Genomic DNA, 16,272 nt, shown 5'->3' on the forward strand with positions numbered 1-16,272 from the left:
GGAGACTCAGGTGGCATGGATCCTTTAAGCAAAGAGATCCCAGAAGTAACATAGAATATAAGGAAACAGAAACAATATGTAGAAACAGTGACTTTACAGGTAATACAATGGCACTAAATTCATATCTTTCAACTTTACTCTGAATGTAAATGGGCTAAATGCTCCAATCAAAAGACACAGCGTATCAGATGGAGTAAAAATACCAAGACCCATCAATGTATTTTCCCAAAGATACATCTAGACTGGAAGTGAGGGGTTGGAGAACCATTTATCATACTAATGAACATCAAAAGAAAGCTGGGTGGCAATCTTTATATCAAACAAATTAGATTTTAAACCAAAGACTGAAATAAGAGATGAAGAGGAACACTATATCCTACTTAAAGAACTTATCCAACAAGCAGATCTAACAACTGTAAATATTTATACTCCTAACTTGGGAGCAACCAATTATATAAAGCAATTAATAACAAAAACTTAAAGAAACACATTGATAATAATAAAATAATAGTAGGGGACTTTAACACCCTAGTCACAGCAAAGGACAGACCATCTAAGCAGAGATTAACAAGGAAACAAGGGCATTGAATGACATAATGGACCAGATGGACTTCACATATATATTCAGAGCATTCCATCCTAAAGCTACAGGATACACATTCTACTCGAGTGCACATGGAACTTTCTCCAGAATAGATCTCAAACTGCGACACAAATTAGGTCTCAACTGATACCAAAAGATAAGGATTATTCCATGAATATTTTCAGAGCACAATTCTTTGAAACTTGAACTCAAACACAAGAGGAAATTTGGAATGAACTCAAATACATGGAGGCTAAAGAGCATCAAACTAAAGAATGAATGAGGGGGGAGGAGCAAGATGGTGGAGGAGTAGGAGATGTAAATTTCATCTGGTCACAGAATTTAACTAGATAAGGATCAAACCATTCTGAACACCTATGAACTCAACAGGAGATCGAAGAAAAGAATAGCAGCAACTCTCTGAACAGGAAAGCGACCACTTTCTGGAAGGTAGGACGTGTGGAGAAGTGATCCAAGGCAATATTTGCGAAGATAGACGGCAGGGGAGGGGGCCTCCTTCAACTGCTACTGGCAAGTGATGGAGCAGCAGAGCACAAAATCAGAAATTTTAGAAGTCTGCACCATTGAGGGATGTCGCTCCAGTGCCTAAGTGGGGGATGAAATCCTCCCTGGGACAGTGTGGTCTCAGGACCCTTGGGGTCACAGAAAGACTGGGAGTGCCTGAGTGTGGCAGAGCACCCAGGTATGGAAGCAGGGAAGTGGGTTGCAGAGACGGAGCCGAGGTGTGGGCTCTCAGCTCGGAGTTGCCATAAACCGTGATCTGCGGTGCAGTCAGGCCATTGCTCCTCCAGCAGGGACCCAACAAGTGGCAGATCTGGGGAGACTCCACTTCTTCCCCCGGGAGGAGAGGCACAGGAGTGCACCACAGGGATCTGCTGGATTTGGAGACTCCACACGGGGTCGGGTACCAGAGATAGAAATGCTCAGTCACAGGCCGGGTGAGCACAGAGTGCGGCCAGAAACCAGGAAGACAGGAGTGATTGACTGCTTTTCTCTGGGGGCACACTGAGGAGTGTGGCCCCAAGTTCTTGGCTCCTCTGGGGTGGAGACTGGGAGTCCGCCATTTCACTCTCATCCTCCAAAGCTCTATGGAAAGCTTGCAGGGAACAAAAGCTCCTGAGAGCAAACCCGAGCAGATTACTTACCCCAGCAAAGGCCGGGCAATTCTGCCTCCTGCAAAGACATTTGGGAACCACAGCAACAGGCCCCTCCCCCAGAAGATCAGCGAGAACAGCCAGCCAAGACCAAGTTTACTGATCAATGAGAACGGCAGAACTCCAGCCCTAGGGGAATAATGCGCATAGAATACATGGCTTTGTTCCCATGATTCTTTAGTCTTTTAAAGTTATTTTTTTTAACTTTCTTTTTCTATTTTTTTTTTGAATTTTTCTTTTTCCCTTTTTCAACCAACATCTTATCAATCCCCTTTTTAAAAAATCTTTTTTATTTTTCATTTTAGAGTCATAGTCTGTCCCTTCAGAGTAGTTACCTTTATTTTTGGTATATATATATAAGTTGTTCTCTGTTTAAAATTTTGGACTACACTTTTTTCTAAGAGGCCAAAATATACACTAAATCTCTAGTGTATGGCTTTGTTCCAGTCTCTTGACTGATCACATTCTCTCCTTTTTTTTTTAAATCCAACTTCTTATCTTATTAATTCCCCTTATAAAATCTTTTATACTTTTCATCTTTACAGTCATATTCCATCCCTTAATCGTATATACCCTTATATTTGTACATATATAAGTTTTTCTTTCTTTAAAATTTTGGAAGGCACTTTCTTCTAACAGACAAAAATACTCCCAAAATCTAGTGTGTGGCACTGATCTATGCACCAGCCTGATCATATTTGATCATATTCTGTTTTGTCTTTTTGTTTGTTTGTTTTGTTCATTTGTTTTTATCTTTTCCATTTTCTTTTTTTTTTTTTTCCTTTTTTCTTTCTTTCCCTTTCTTTTCCTCTAGTTTCAGGTCTCTTCTAACTTGTTTAGTGTATATTTTTCTGGGGTTGTTGTTACCCTGTTAGCATTTTGTTCTCACATTCATCTACTCTCCTCTGGACAAAATGACAAGATGGAAAAAATCACCTCAACAAAAAAAAACAAGAGGCAGTACAGACTGCCAGGGACCTAATCAATACGGACATTAGTTAGATGTCGGAACTAGAGTTAGGAACAATGATTTTAAAGATACTAGCTGGGCTTGAAAAGAGTATGGAAGTTATTAGAGAAACCCTTTCTGGAGAAATAAAAGAACTAAAATCTAACCAAGTCAAAATCAAAAAGGCTATTAATGAGCTGCAATCAAAATGGAGGCTCTAACTGCTAGGATAAATGAGGCAGAAGAGAAAATCAGTGATATAGAAGACCAAATGATGGAAAATAAAGAAGCTGAGAAAAAGAGAGATAAACAACTACTGGATCATGAGGGAAGAATTCGAGAGATAAGTGGTATCATAAGATGAAACAGTATTATAATAATTGGATTCCCAGAAGAAGAAAGAGAGAGAGGGGCAGAAGGTATATTGGAGCAAATTATAGCAGAGAACTTCCCTAATTTGGGGAAGGAAAAATCCAGGATGCACAGAGAACACCCCTCAAAATCAATAAAAATAGGTCAAAACCCCAACATCTAATAGTAAAACTTACGAGTCTCAGAGACAAAGAGAAAATCCTGAAAGCAGCTTGGGAGAAGAAATCTGTAACCTACAATGGTAGAGACATTAGATAGGCAACAGACCTATCCACAGAGACCTGGCAGGCCAGAAAGGACTGGAGGGATATATTCAGAGCACTAAACGAGAAAAATATGCAGCCTAGAATACTATATCCAGCTAGACTGTCTTTCAAAATAGAGGGAGAGATAAAAAGCTTCCAGGACAAACAAAAACTAAAGAAATTTGCAAACACGAAAACAGCCCTACAAGAAATATTGATAGGAGTCCTCTATGCAAAGAGAGACCCTAAAAGTAACATAGACCAGAAAGGAACACAGACAATATACAGTAACAGTCACCTTACAGGCAATAAAATGGCACTAAATGCATATCTTTCAATAGTTACCCTGAAGGTAAATGGGCTAAATGCCCCAATCAAAAGACACAGGCTATCAGATTGGATAAAAAAACAAGACCCATTGAGATGCTGTCTGCAAGAGACTCATTTTAGACCCAAAGACACCCCCAGATTGAAAGTGAGGGGCTGGAAAACCATTTACCGTGCTAATGGACACCAAAAGAAAGCTGGGGTGGCAATCCTTAGAAAAATTAGATTTTAAACCAAAGACTGTAATAAGAGATGAGGAAGGACACTATATCCTACTAAAAGGATCTATCCAACAAGAAGATCTAACAATTATAAATACATATGCCCCTAACATGGGAGCAGCCAATTATGTACGCCAATTAATAACAAAAGCAAAGAAACATTTTGACATCAATACAATAATAGTGGGGGACTTTAAGACCCCCCTCCCTGAAATGGACAGATCCTCTAAGCAAAAGATCAACAAGGAAATAAAGACTTTAAATGACACACTGGACCAAATGGACTTCACAGATATATTCAGAACAATCTATTGCAAAGCAAGAGAATACACATCCTCCCCTAGGGCCCATGGAACATTCTCCAGAGTAGATCACATCTTTGGTCACAAATCAGGTCTCAACCAGTACCAAAAGATTGGGATCATTCCCTGCCTATTTTCGGACCACAATGCATTGAAACTAGAACTCAATCACAAGAGGAAAGTCAGAAAGAACTCAAATACATGGAGGCTAAAGAGCATTCTACTAAAGAATGAATGGATCCACCAGGAAATTAAAGAAGAATTTAAAAAATTCATGGACACAAATGAAAATGAAAACACAACTATTCAAAATCTTTGGGATGCAGCAAAGGCAGTCCTAAGAGGAAAGTATATAGCAACAGAAGCCTTTCTCAAGAAACAAGAAAGGTCTCAAATACATAACCGAACCCTACACCTAAAGGAGCTTGAGAGAGAACAGCAAATAAAGCCTAAACCCAGCAGGAGAAGAGAAATAATAAAGATCAGAGCAGAAATCAATGAAATAGAAACTAAAAGAACAGTAGAACAGATTAAGGAAACTAGGAGCTGGTTCTTTGAAAGAATTAACAAGATTGATAAACCCCTGGCCAGACTTATCAAAAAGAAAAGAGAAATGACCCAAATAATAAAATCATGAATGAAAGAGGAGAGATCACAACCACACCAAAGGAATACAAACAATTATAAGAACATATTATGAGCAACTATATGCAAGCAAATTAGATAATCTGGAAAAAATGGATACATTTAAAGATGTATCAACTACCAAAACTGAACCAGGAAGAAATAGAAAACTGGAACAGACCTATAACCACTAAGGAAATTGAAGCAGTCATCAAAAATCTCCCAAAAAATAAAAGCCCAGGGCCAGATGATTTCCTAGGGGAATTCTACCAAACATTTAAAGAAGAATCAATATCTATTCCCCTGAAACTGTTCCAAAAAATAAAATGTAAGGAAAACTTCCACTCTCGTTTTATGAGGCCACCATTACCTTTTTCCCAAAACTAGACAAAGACCCCATCAAAAAAGGACAATTATAGACCAATAACCTTGATGAACATGGATGTAAAAATCCTCACCAAAATACTAGCCAATAGGATCCAACAGTACATTAAAAAGGTTATTCACCAGGACCAGTGGGATTTATCCCTGGGCTGCAAGGTTGGTTCAACATCCGCAAATCAATCAATGTGACACAATACATTAATCAGAGAAAGAGCAAGAACTTTATGATCCTCTCAATAGATGCAGAAAAAGCATTTGATGAAGCACAGCTTCCTTTCTTCATCAAAACTCTTCAGAGTTTTATTCAACATAGTTTTTGAAGTCCTAGCCACAGCAATTGGACAACAAAAAGAAATACCTTTTAACAAAAATAAAAGTCATCCGAATCGGCAAAGAAGTCAAACTCTCACTCTTTGCAGATGATATGATACTTTATGTGGAAAACACAAACGACTCCACCCCAAAACTGCTAGAACTCATACAGGAATTCAGTAAAGTGGCAGGATAGAAAATCAATGCCCAGAAATCAGTGGCATTCCTATTCACCAACAACAAGACAGAAGAAAGAGAAATTAAGGAGTCGATCCCATTTACAATTGCACCCAAAACCATAAGATACCTAGGAATAAATCTAACCAAAGAGGCAAAGAATCTGTACTCAGAAAACTATAAAATACTCATGAAAGAAATTGAGGAAGATACAAAGAAATGGAAAAACCTTCCATGCTCATGGATTGGAAGAACAAATATTGTGAAGATGTCAATGCTACCTAGAGCAATCTACACATTCAATGCAATCCCCATCAAAATACTATCCACTTTTTTCAAAGCAATGGAACAAATAATCCTAAAATTTGTATGGAACCAGAAAAGACCCCGAATAGGCAGAGGAATGATGAAAAAGAAAAGTAAATCTGGCGGCATCACAATTCTGAACTTCAAGCTCTATTACAAAGCTGTCATCATAAGACAGGATGGTACTGGCACAAAACAGACACAAAGATAAATGGAATGGAACAGAGAACCCAGAAATGAACCCTCAACTCTATGGTCAACTAATCTTTGACAAAGCAGGAAAGAATGTTCAATGGAAAAAAGACAGTCTCTTCAACAAATGGTGCTGGGAAAATTGGACAGCCACATGCAGAAAAATGAAACTGGACCATTTCCTTACACCACACATAAAAATAGACTCAAAATGGTTGAAAGACCTCAATGTGAGACAGGAGTCCATCAAAATCCTAAAGGAGAACACAGGCAGCAATCTCTCCGACCTCAGCCGCAGCAACTTCTTCCTAGAAACATCACCAAAGGCAAGGGAAGCAAGGGTAAAAATGAACTATTGGTACTTCATCAAGATAAAAAGTTTTTGTATAGCAAAAGAAAGTCAACAAAACCAAAAGACAACCGACAGAATGGGAGAAGATATTTGCAAATGACATATCAGATAAAGGGCTAGTATCCAAAATCTATAAAGAACTTATCAAACTCAACACCCAAAGAACAAAGAATCCAATCAAGAAATGGGCAGAAGACATGAACAGATATTTTTCCAAAGAAGACATCCAAGTGGCCAACAGACATATGAAAAAGTACTCAACATTGCTCGGCATCAAGGAAATCCAAATCAAAACTTCAATGAGATATCACCTTACACCAGTCAGAATGGCTAAAATTAACAAGTCAGGAAATGACAGATGTTGACGGGGATGCAGAGAAAGGGGAACCCTCCTACTCTGTTGGTGGGAATGCAAGCTGGTGCAGCCACTCTGGAAAACAATATGGAGGTTCCTCAAAAAGTTGAAAATAGAGTACCATATGATCCAGCAATTGCACTACTGGCTATTTACCCCAAAGATACAAATGTAGGGATCCGATGTGGTACATGCACCCCATGTTTATAGCAGCAATGTCCACAATACCCAAACTGTGGAAAGCACCAAGATGTCCATAAACAGATGAATGGACAAAGAAGATGTGGTCCATATATACAATGGAATATTATGCAGCCATCAAAAGGAAGGAGATCTTGCCATTTGCAACAACGTGGATGGAACTGGAGAGTATTATGCTGAGCGAAATAAGTCAAACAGAGAAAGACATGTATCATATGACCTCACTGATATGAGGAATTCTTAATCTCAGGAAACAAACTGAGGGTTGCTGGAGTGGTGTGTGGTGGAAAGGATGGGGTGACTGGGTGATAGACACTGGCAGGGTACGTGCTCTAGTAAGTGCTGTGAATTGTGCAAGACTGTTGAATCACCAATCTGTACCTCTGAAACAAATAAGGCAATATATGTTAAGAAAAAAAATAAAAATGAAGAAGAAGATAGCAGGAGGGGAAGAATGAAGTGGGGAAATCGGAGGCGGAGACAAACTGTGAGAGACAATGGACTCTGAAAAACAAACTGAGGGTTCTAGAGGGGAGGGCGGTGGGAGGATGGGTTAGCCAGGTGATGGGTATTAAAGAGGGCACGTTCTGCCTGGAGCACCGGGTGTTATGCACAAACCATGAATATGGAACACTACATCTAAAACTAATGATGTAATGTATGGTGATTAACATAACAATAAAAAAATTTTTTAAAAGAATGATAATTTTAAAAAAAGTCAAACTGTCTTCACAGATGACATGATACTTTATGTGGAAAATCCAAAAGACTCTACCCCCAAATTACTAGAACTGATACAACAATTCAGTAATGTGGCAGGATTCAAAATCAATGCACAGAAATCAGTTGCTTTCTTATACAATAATTATGCAACTGTAGAAAAACAAATTAGAGTAATGATTCCATTTACAATAGCACCAAAAACCATAAGATACCTTGGAATAAACCTAACCAAAGAGGTAAAGGATCTATACTCTAGGAACTACAGAACACTCATGAAAGAAATTGTAGAAGACACAAAAAGACAGAAAAACATTCCATGCTCATGGATTGGAAGAATAAACATTGTTAAAAAGTCTATGCTACCCAGAGCAATCTATACCTTCAGTGTCATCCCAATCAAAGTTACAATGACACTTTTCAAAGTGCTGGCACAAATAATCCCAAAATTTGTATAGAATCAGGAAAGACACTGAATCACCAAGGAAATGTTGAAAAAGAAAAACAAAGCTGGGGACATCACGTTGCCCGATTTCAAGCTATATTACAAAGCCGTGATCACCAAGACAGCATGGTACTGGCACAAACACAGACATATAGACCAATGGAACAGAATAGAGAGCCCAGATATGGACCCTAAACTCTATGGTCAAAAAATCTTTGACAAAGCAGGAAAAAATATGCAATGGAAAAAAGACAGTCTCCTCAATAATGGCGCTGGAGAAATTGGACTGCTATCTAGAGAATGAAACTCAACGATTCTCTAACACCATACACAAAGATAAACTCAAAATAGATGAAAGACCTCAATGTGAGACAGGAATCCATCAAAATCCTAGAGGAGAACATAGGCAGTAAGATCTTTGACATCGGCCACAGTAACTTCTTTCAAGATACATCTCCAAAGGCTAGTGAAACGAAAGCAAAAATGAACTTTTGGGACTTCATCAAGATAAAAAGCTTCTGCACAGCAAAGGAAACAGTCAACAAAACAAAGAGGCAACCCACAGAATGGGAGAAGATATTTGCAAATGACACTACAAGCAAAGGTCTGATTTCCAAGATCTATAAAGAACTCTCAAATTCAACACCCAGAAAACAAATAATCAAGTCAAAAATGGGGTAGAAGACATACAAATGGCTAACAGACACATGAAAAAATGTTCATCATCATTAGCCATCAGGGAAATTCAAATCAAAACCACATTGAGATACCACCTTACACCAGTTAGAATGGCAAAAATTGACAAAGCAAGAAACAACAAATGTTGGAGAGGTTGTGGAGAAAGGGGAACCCTCTTGCACTGTTGGTGGGAATGCAAGTTGGTAGAGCCACTTTGGAAAACAGTGTGGAGGTGCTTCAAAAAATTAAAAATAGAGGTACCCTATGACCCAGCAATTGCATTACTGGGTATTTACCCCAAAGACACAGATGTAGTGAAAAGAAGGGCCATATGCACCCAAATGTTCATAGCAGCAATGTCCGCAATAGCCAAATCATGGAAAGAGTTGAGATGCCCTTCAACAGACGAATGGATAAAGAAGGTGTGGTCCATATATACAATGGAATATTACTCAGCCATCAGAAAGGATGAATACCCAACTTTTACATCAACATGGATGAGACTGGAGATTATGCTAAGTGAAATAAGTGAAGCAGAGAAAGTCAATTATCATATGGTTTCACTTATTTGTAGAACATAACGAATATAAGGAAGGGAAAAATGAAGGGGGAGAAATTGGAGGGGGAGATGAACAGTGAGAGACTATGGACCCTGAGAAACAAACTGAGGGTGTTAGAAGGGAGGGGGGTGGGGGGATGGGTTAGCCTGGTGATGGGTATTAAGGAGGGCATGTACTGCATGGAGCACTGGGTGTTATATGAAAGCAATATATCGTGGATCACTACATCAAAATCTAATAATTTATTGTATGGTAACTAACATAACAAAATAAAATAAAATAAATTTTAAAAAATGATATAATAAGTTTTTACCATAACTAGCACTTACTTTTATTTTTAAAATTTTTTGTTCTTTTTAAATTTTATTTTAATTTCCTTTTTTTATTGAAGTATATTTACAGTGTTAAATTACTTTCAAGTGTACAATATAACAATTCAATAATTCTATACATTAGTATTCATCAAGTGTACTTTAATCCCCTTTAAGTATTTCACTCTTAAGAAAACAATAATAATAAACTAGGTTAAATTTCCATATTACCTGCATAAGGTGATATTGTTTTAATTTTGACTATATTAATTAGAAAATAGATATTCCCCTAAGTGTTATGAAAGCATTAGGGGAAATTGGGAAAATCAATGAACCCTCAATTTAATTAGTCAAAAGAAATAAGCCAGACAACTAAAATACTATAAACTAAATTAATGAATCAGAATTGCCACCAAAACAACCATGAGGATATGAAACACAAATGAATTTAATGCCCTCCAAAACAAAAACTCATTAACTTTAAAATGCAGACACAATCCAATTATGCTATAAGAAGTGGTTTACCCCAAAAAAGTGACTCAGGACGTTTCATGTATTATAGAAAATTGGCAAAATATTCAAAAATATTGAAATTAAGCAAATATGTAGCAGGCTTACACTATGGTAGAACTCAATACTTTTCAAGTTCTCCTTCCTTGTTTCATCCATTAGAGAAGATCAACTCTCCATCAATTCACCTTAACTAAAAATTATATCACATTAGAAGTGGAGCTTCCTTATGTGCTTAATTACTCCAAAGGCTGATTTTAAAAATTGGACTAATCATTACTGGATTAATTGGGCAATATCTATTATTCTAAGGAAGAAAATAAGGCTTCCACTTTGGTCAAGATAAAATGTTTTCATTAAATGGTGCCAAACTAGTCCTGTATGATAAAATTATAAAACAGGACAAAAGACATGAAAGAAATGATTTCTGGAAGTCAATAGGAAATGCAAAACTTTATCTGAAGGAAAGAAAACATGGCATAGATTTTATGAAAATCCAATTCTACCTATATACAATTTGCTGATCTCAACACAGAGAATTGAAGTCCTAGGCAAAGTACAGCATTCCCACCGAGTGAAGAAGGCAGAGGAAAGAATTCACAACAGTTGAAAAGGCTAGTCTCTGCAGGGTGTGGCACTGACAAGAAAGATGCTCTGTAGATTAGAGACAGCAGAAGTGTTAAGAGGGAGATTCCCAGCAGTTCTTGGTGAGAAAGATAAGATCTATATATCTTATATATTAGCCTAAAGCTAATTATACAGCTGATTATTGGATTGAGAATGGAAAGGAGATACCAGAGTTGGAGCAGTGCTGGAAAAAGAGCACCAAGGAGATCTCAATTTCTTCACATCCACATTAACAAATGTTGCCTGTATTTTTCATTATGATCATACTAATGAATGTGAAGTAGTATCTCATTGTGGTTTTAATTTTCATTTTCCTAGAATGTTTACCATCTTTTCATGGGCTTATGGCCATTTATATATCTTCTATGGAGGTGTGTTTATTTAAGTCTTTCCTAATTTTATTTGAGTTGTCTTTTTATTATGAATTTGTGTTCTTTATATATTCTGAATACAAGCCCTATATGAGATATAAGATCTGCAAATATGTTCTCCCATTCTGTAGTTTGCCTTTCACTTTCTTGTTGTATCATTTGCAGCACAAAAGTTTTTAATTTTGAGATTGCAGGAGATGGCAGCAGTGTGGGAAGATCCTAGGCTTGCATCATCCCACAATACAACTAGATAACTATCAAATCATCCTAAATACCCCAGAAATTGATCTGTAGATAGAACAAACTCCACAACTAAAGGTAGTGAAGAGGCCACATTAAAGAAGGTAGGAAATATGGAGATTCAACTTCAGAGAGAAATGGATCAAGGCCATTGTGGTGGGTGGGGGGAGCCACAGTTCAGGAGAAGGGTACGAGAGAGACTAGCACACAGTGGGGCACACAGGGAAACTGAATTTCCATAGTAATTGGCTTGAAAAGTGAGAAGGCCTGAATTTCATGAGTTCTTGCAACCAGCAGGACTTAAAGCCTATAGTTTTAAAGGTCAGGATGTTTAGCTCTGGGAGAGTCCAGAGGCATTGGGGCTGATCTTGGAGAGAAGGCAGGGCAAACAGCCCACAGACATACAAAATGGAAACAGTGATCTGAAGAATGCCTGGGGCACACAGTGGGAAGCTTAGTTGCTCATCTCTGAGCATTTTCCAGAGAGGCATCATTAACAGAGAGGCCCTTCTGGGAATAATAGAACTGGCATATACCATTTCCCTCCCCATCCCTCAGCATAAACACGGGGCCATGTGCAGAACCAGCACCAACACTTGTTACCTAACTGGCTTATACAAAGCCCCACTTTCTTATGATCCTGAAGAAATTCCCTTCCCACTCATACTTGCCTCAGTCCAAGCACAGTGGCCTCTTTCCTCAGAAGATCAGCCAAACCCCTGTCAACAGCTTGTCTCCTGATCCAGGAGTTTTGCAAGACCTCTGTTCCATCAGTGGCAGTGACAGGTCTCATTTCACAAGCAGACCAGAGCACACCTAGTTAAAATGTGTCACATTCAGGCCAGGGACCAAACACTGCCCACAACAGGCAAAGAGAGTTTCTGCAGATGACTGTCCAGAAGGATAAAAGTGGCTGGCAGAACACATGCAGCACACATTGGAGATACTCCTAGAAGTGCCAGGCCCTGAAGAACAAGGAGACACTAAATTTCAGGGCATTACAAGACCTCTTCTTCATAAAGCCCTTACCTTCAAGAACAGGAGACATAGCTGACATTCCTAACACACAGAAACAGGCACAGAGAATTAGACAACATGAGAAGACAGAGGAATTTGTGCCAGATGAAAGAACAGGACAAGGTATAGCTGGAGATCTAAGCAAAACAGATATAAGTAACATGCCTGATGGAGAATTTAAAACCACAATCATAAGGATACTCAATGGACCTAAGAAAAGAGTGGAGGACATCAGCGAGACCATTAACAGAGAGATAAGAAGTAACATAGCACAGATAAAAGGCTCAATAAATGAAATTAGAAACGCAGTTATTGGAATGAACAGCAGGCTGGAACAAGTGGAGGAACAAATTAATGACCTAGAAGACAGTAATGGAGGGTAATCAAGCTGAACAAAAAAGTTAAAAACAAAAAAAGAATTATACAAAACTAGAATAGACCAGAAATTCAGTGACTTTGTGACTTCGTCAAATGTAATAACATTCGTACTATAGGAGTCCCAGAAGGAGAGAGAGAAAAATGGGTAGAGAATTTATTTGAAGAAATAATAGCTGAAAACTTCCCTAATCTGGGGAAGAAAACAGATATCCAGATCCAGGAGGTACAGAAGACCCCCAATAAAATCAACAAAAGTAGACCCACAACAAGGCATATTGTAATTAAATTGAAAAAATATACTGATTTAAAAAAAATACTAACAACAGCAAGACAAAAGAAGAAAGCTACATACAAAAATATACCATAAGGTGGGCGCCTGGGTGGCTCAGTTGGTTAAGCGACTGCCTTCGGCTCAGGTCATGATCCTGGAGTCCCTGGATCGAGTCCCGCATCGGGATCCCTGCTCAGCAGGGAGTCTGCTTTGCCCTCTGACCCTATCCCCTCTCATGTGTTCTCATCTCATTCTCTCTCTCTCTCAAATAAATAAATAAATAAATAATCTTTAAAATATATATATATATATACCATAAGGCTATCTCAGCAGTACTTTCAGCAGAAACTTTCCAAACCAGAAAAGAGTGGGATGATATATTCAAAGTGCTCAATAGGAAAAACCTGCAGCCAAGAATACTCTATCCATCAAGGCTATCATTCAGAACAGAAGGAGAAAGAGTTTCCCAGACAAACAAAAACTAAAGAAGTTCATGACCACTAAACAAGCCTTGCAAAAAGTATTAAAAGGGACTCTCTGGGTGAAAAGAAAAGACCAAAAATGACAGTATGAAGGTAGGAAACACAAAAGTAGTAAAAATGAATATTTCTATTAAAAAAAATCAGCCATATCCAACTCTTGGTTTCAGCTCAGGTCATGATCTCAGAGTCATAAGATCGAGCCCCGCATCAGGCTCTGCTCTCAGTGCAGAGTCTGCTTGGGATTCTCTCCCTCTCCATCTCCCTTTCCCCTGCTCTCTCTCTTTCTCTCTCTAAAATAAATAAATTTTTAAAAGAAATCAGCCAAAGAACTCACAAACTAAAGAATGTGAAATATGACACCATATACCTAAAACATGGGGAGGAGAAGAGTAAGAATGGGTTCAAACTTAAATAACCATGAACATAATATAGATCGCTATAATGCAGAAGATGTTATATATAAACCTAATGGTAATGACAAGTCAAAAACCATTAATATATATGCAAAGAATAAAGAGAAAGAAATCCAAATATATCACTAAAGGTAACCAGCAAACCATGAAAGACAGAAAGAAAGACAAGAAAGTATCAGACAAAATCCTCAGAAACAAAAACAAAACAAGTACTAAAATGGCGCTATCTATCAATAATTACTTTTAATTTAAATGGACTAAATGCTCTAATCAAAAGATATAGGTGATAGAATGAATAATTTAAAAAAAATACCCATCTGTGTGTTGCCTATAAGAGATTTGTTTCAGACCTAAAGACACCTGCAGATTGAAAGCTAGAGGTAGAGAAACGTTGAACATGCAAATGGATGTGAAAAGAAAGCTATGGCAGCAATGCAATATATAAGACAAAATAAACTTTAAACAAAGACTATATCAAGAAACAAAGGAGGACACTATGTAATCATAAAGGGAACAATCAGAAATAAAACAAGATATCAAAAAGTACAACATAGAAACAAATGAATATGAAAACACACCGGTTCAAAACCTTTGGGACACAGCAAAAACTGTTCTAAGAGAGACATTTATAACATAAGGCAAGAAAGTAGAAAGAAAAATATCAAATAGAGGGAGGAGTTTAGATGGCAGAGTAGTTGGAGGACTTTATGCTTCCCTCCTCCCTTGAACTCAGCTAGATAATTACCAAATAATTCTAAACACCCAGGAAATTGATCTGAGGACTGAGAGAAAGAACTGCACAACTAGAGGGAGAAAAGAGGCCCCATCATGGAAGTTAGGAGGTGCAGAGATGTGATCTGGGGGAGAAAAGAATCATGGGTGCTGTGGAGCAGAGGGAGTCCTGATCATGGAGATGAGAGAGAGAGAGAGAGAGATAAAGCAGCATGCAGGGGATTGCACAAGAAAAACACTTCCCTGAAACCATTGACTGGGAAAACAAGAGGGGCTGATTATCAGAAATTTTTACAAGTCAATGGAGCCAAAAGTCTAAAGTTTTAGAAGTCTGAATCATCACCAGGGTTGAGCCTGGTGAGGTAACAGTGCTCCTGTGGAGAAGGAGGGCAGAGGCCTGGGAGCAGACAGCTGCTCTGAGGATCTCCTAGGTCACACTGGGAGACACAGTTGGAGTGTATTTGGGAGGGGCAGCAGAGCCTCTCAGGGGACAAGAAAGATGGCAGGTGCCATTGATCTGCCCCGTCCATTAGCATAGGGGCAGAGATGCCTGCTGAGGGCAGCTAACCTCGATGGCCGTTTTTTGCTACACTTTACTATAAAATCTGAGCCCCTGCACTGTCATGTGACTGCTTTTCTAGGACAAACCAATATCAGCCACGGTGCAGTGAAACCCTCCCCCAGAGGATCAGTGTGGGTCCGCGCCACACCATGTCCTTAAATATGGAGTTTTGAAACCCAGCTGTGTGCCTGATATAAAACACAGGAGCACTGGGCAGATGGCTGGGACACAGACAGGGTGAAGGCAAGGATCTGATGTAAGCCTGGGGCAAAGAGGGGAGATAGTTCACTCTTCTGTGGGGGCTTCCTGAACAACAGCAGGCACAAACTCCCCTCTCCAGGAAAGAGAGCAGGCAGATGCCATTTTTCACCCTTCCCATCAGCACAGATAGACTTCAGCTAGTAGCACAGCACACACAGTGGAGGCTTGAGCTGTGTGCACCAAGCCATGCCCCACTGTGCTCTTCAGGTGCCTTTTTTACTAGGGAAAGTGTGATTGAGAGCCAGAGTAGTAGTGGGCCCCTCCTCCAGAAGACCAACACAACCACCCACACATACATACACCAGGTCTACTGATCACAGAGTGCTACAAAGCTTCAGCTCTAGTAGAAATACATACAATTACACACAGGCTTTCCTAACACACAAAAGACAAAGTCATAGACAAAAACACCAAAACGGAGAATTCATACCAAAAGAAAGAACAAGAAAAGGTCATGGCCAGGGATCTAATGAAAATAGATATAAGTAATATGCCTGAACCAGAATTTAAAACAACAAACATTAGATACTAGCTGGACTTGAGAAAAAGCATAGAAAAAAATAGAGAGACCTTTACCATAAAGATAAAAGACCTAAAAACTGGTCAGGCCGAAATAA

At 38.7% G+C, this 16,272-nt stretch overlaps 1 protein-coding gene across 1 annotated transcript in view; it reads right to left on the reverse strand.

The window, feature by feature from the left end:
* Positions 1 to 16,272, reverse strand: part of LOC123840618 (A disintegrin and metallopeptidase domain 3-like) — a 130,987-nt gene that overhangs the window by 3,387 nt on the left and 111,328 nt on the right. Inside the window, exon 19 of the mRNA XM_064583833.1 lies at positions 2,648 to 2,656. Within this exon, the coding sequence (XP_064439903.1) occupies positions 2,648 to 2,656 (9 nt within the window). The remainder of the gene's footprint in view (positions 1 to 2,647; positions 2,657 to 16,272) is intronic.

The sequence above is a fragment of the Mirounga angustirostris genome, unplaced genomic scaffold (genome assembly GCF_029215605.1).
Source record: "Mirounga angustirostris isolate CCGP_5_RB_7025 unplaced genomic scaffold, mMirAng1.0.hap1 SCAF_2, whole genome shotgun sequence".
In the NCBI taxonomy this organism is placed as follows: Eukaryota; Metazoa; Chordata; class Mammalia; order Carnivora; family Phocidae; genus Mirounga; species Mirounga angustirostris.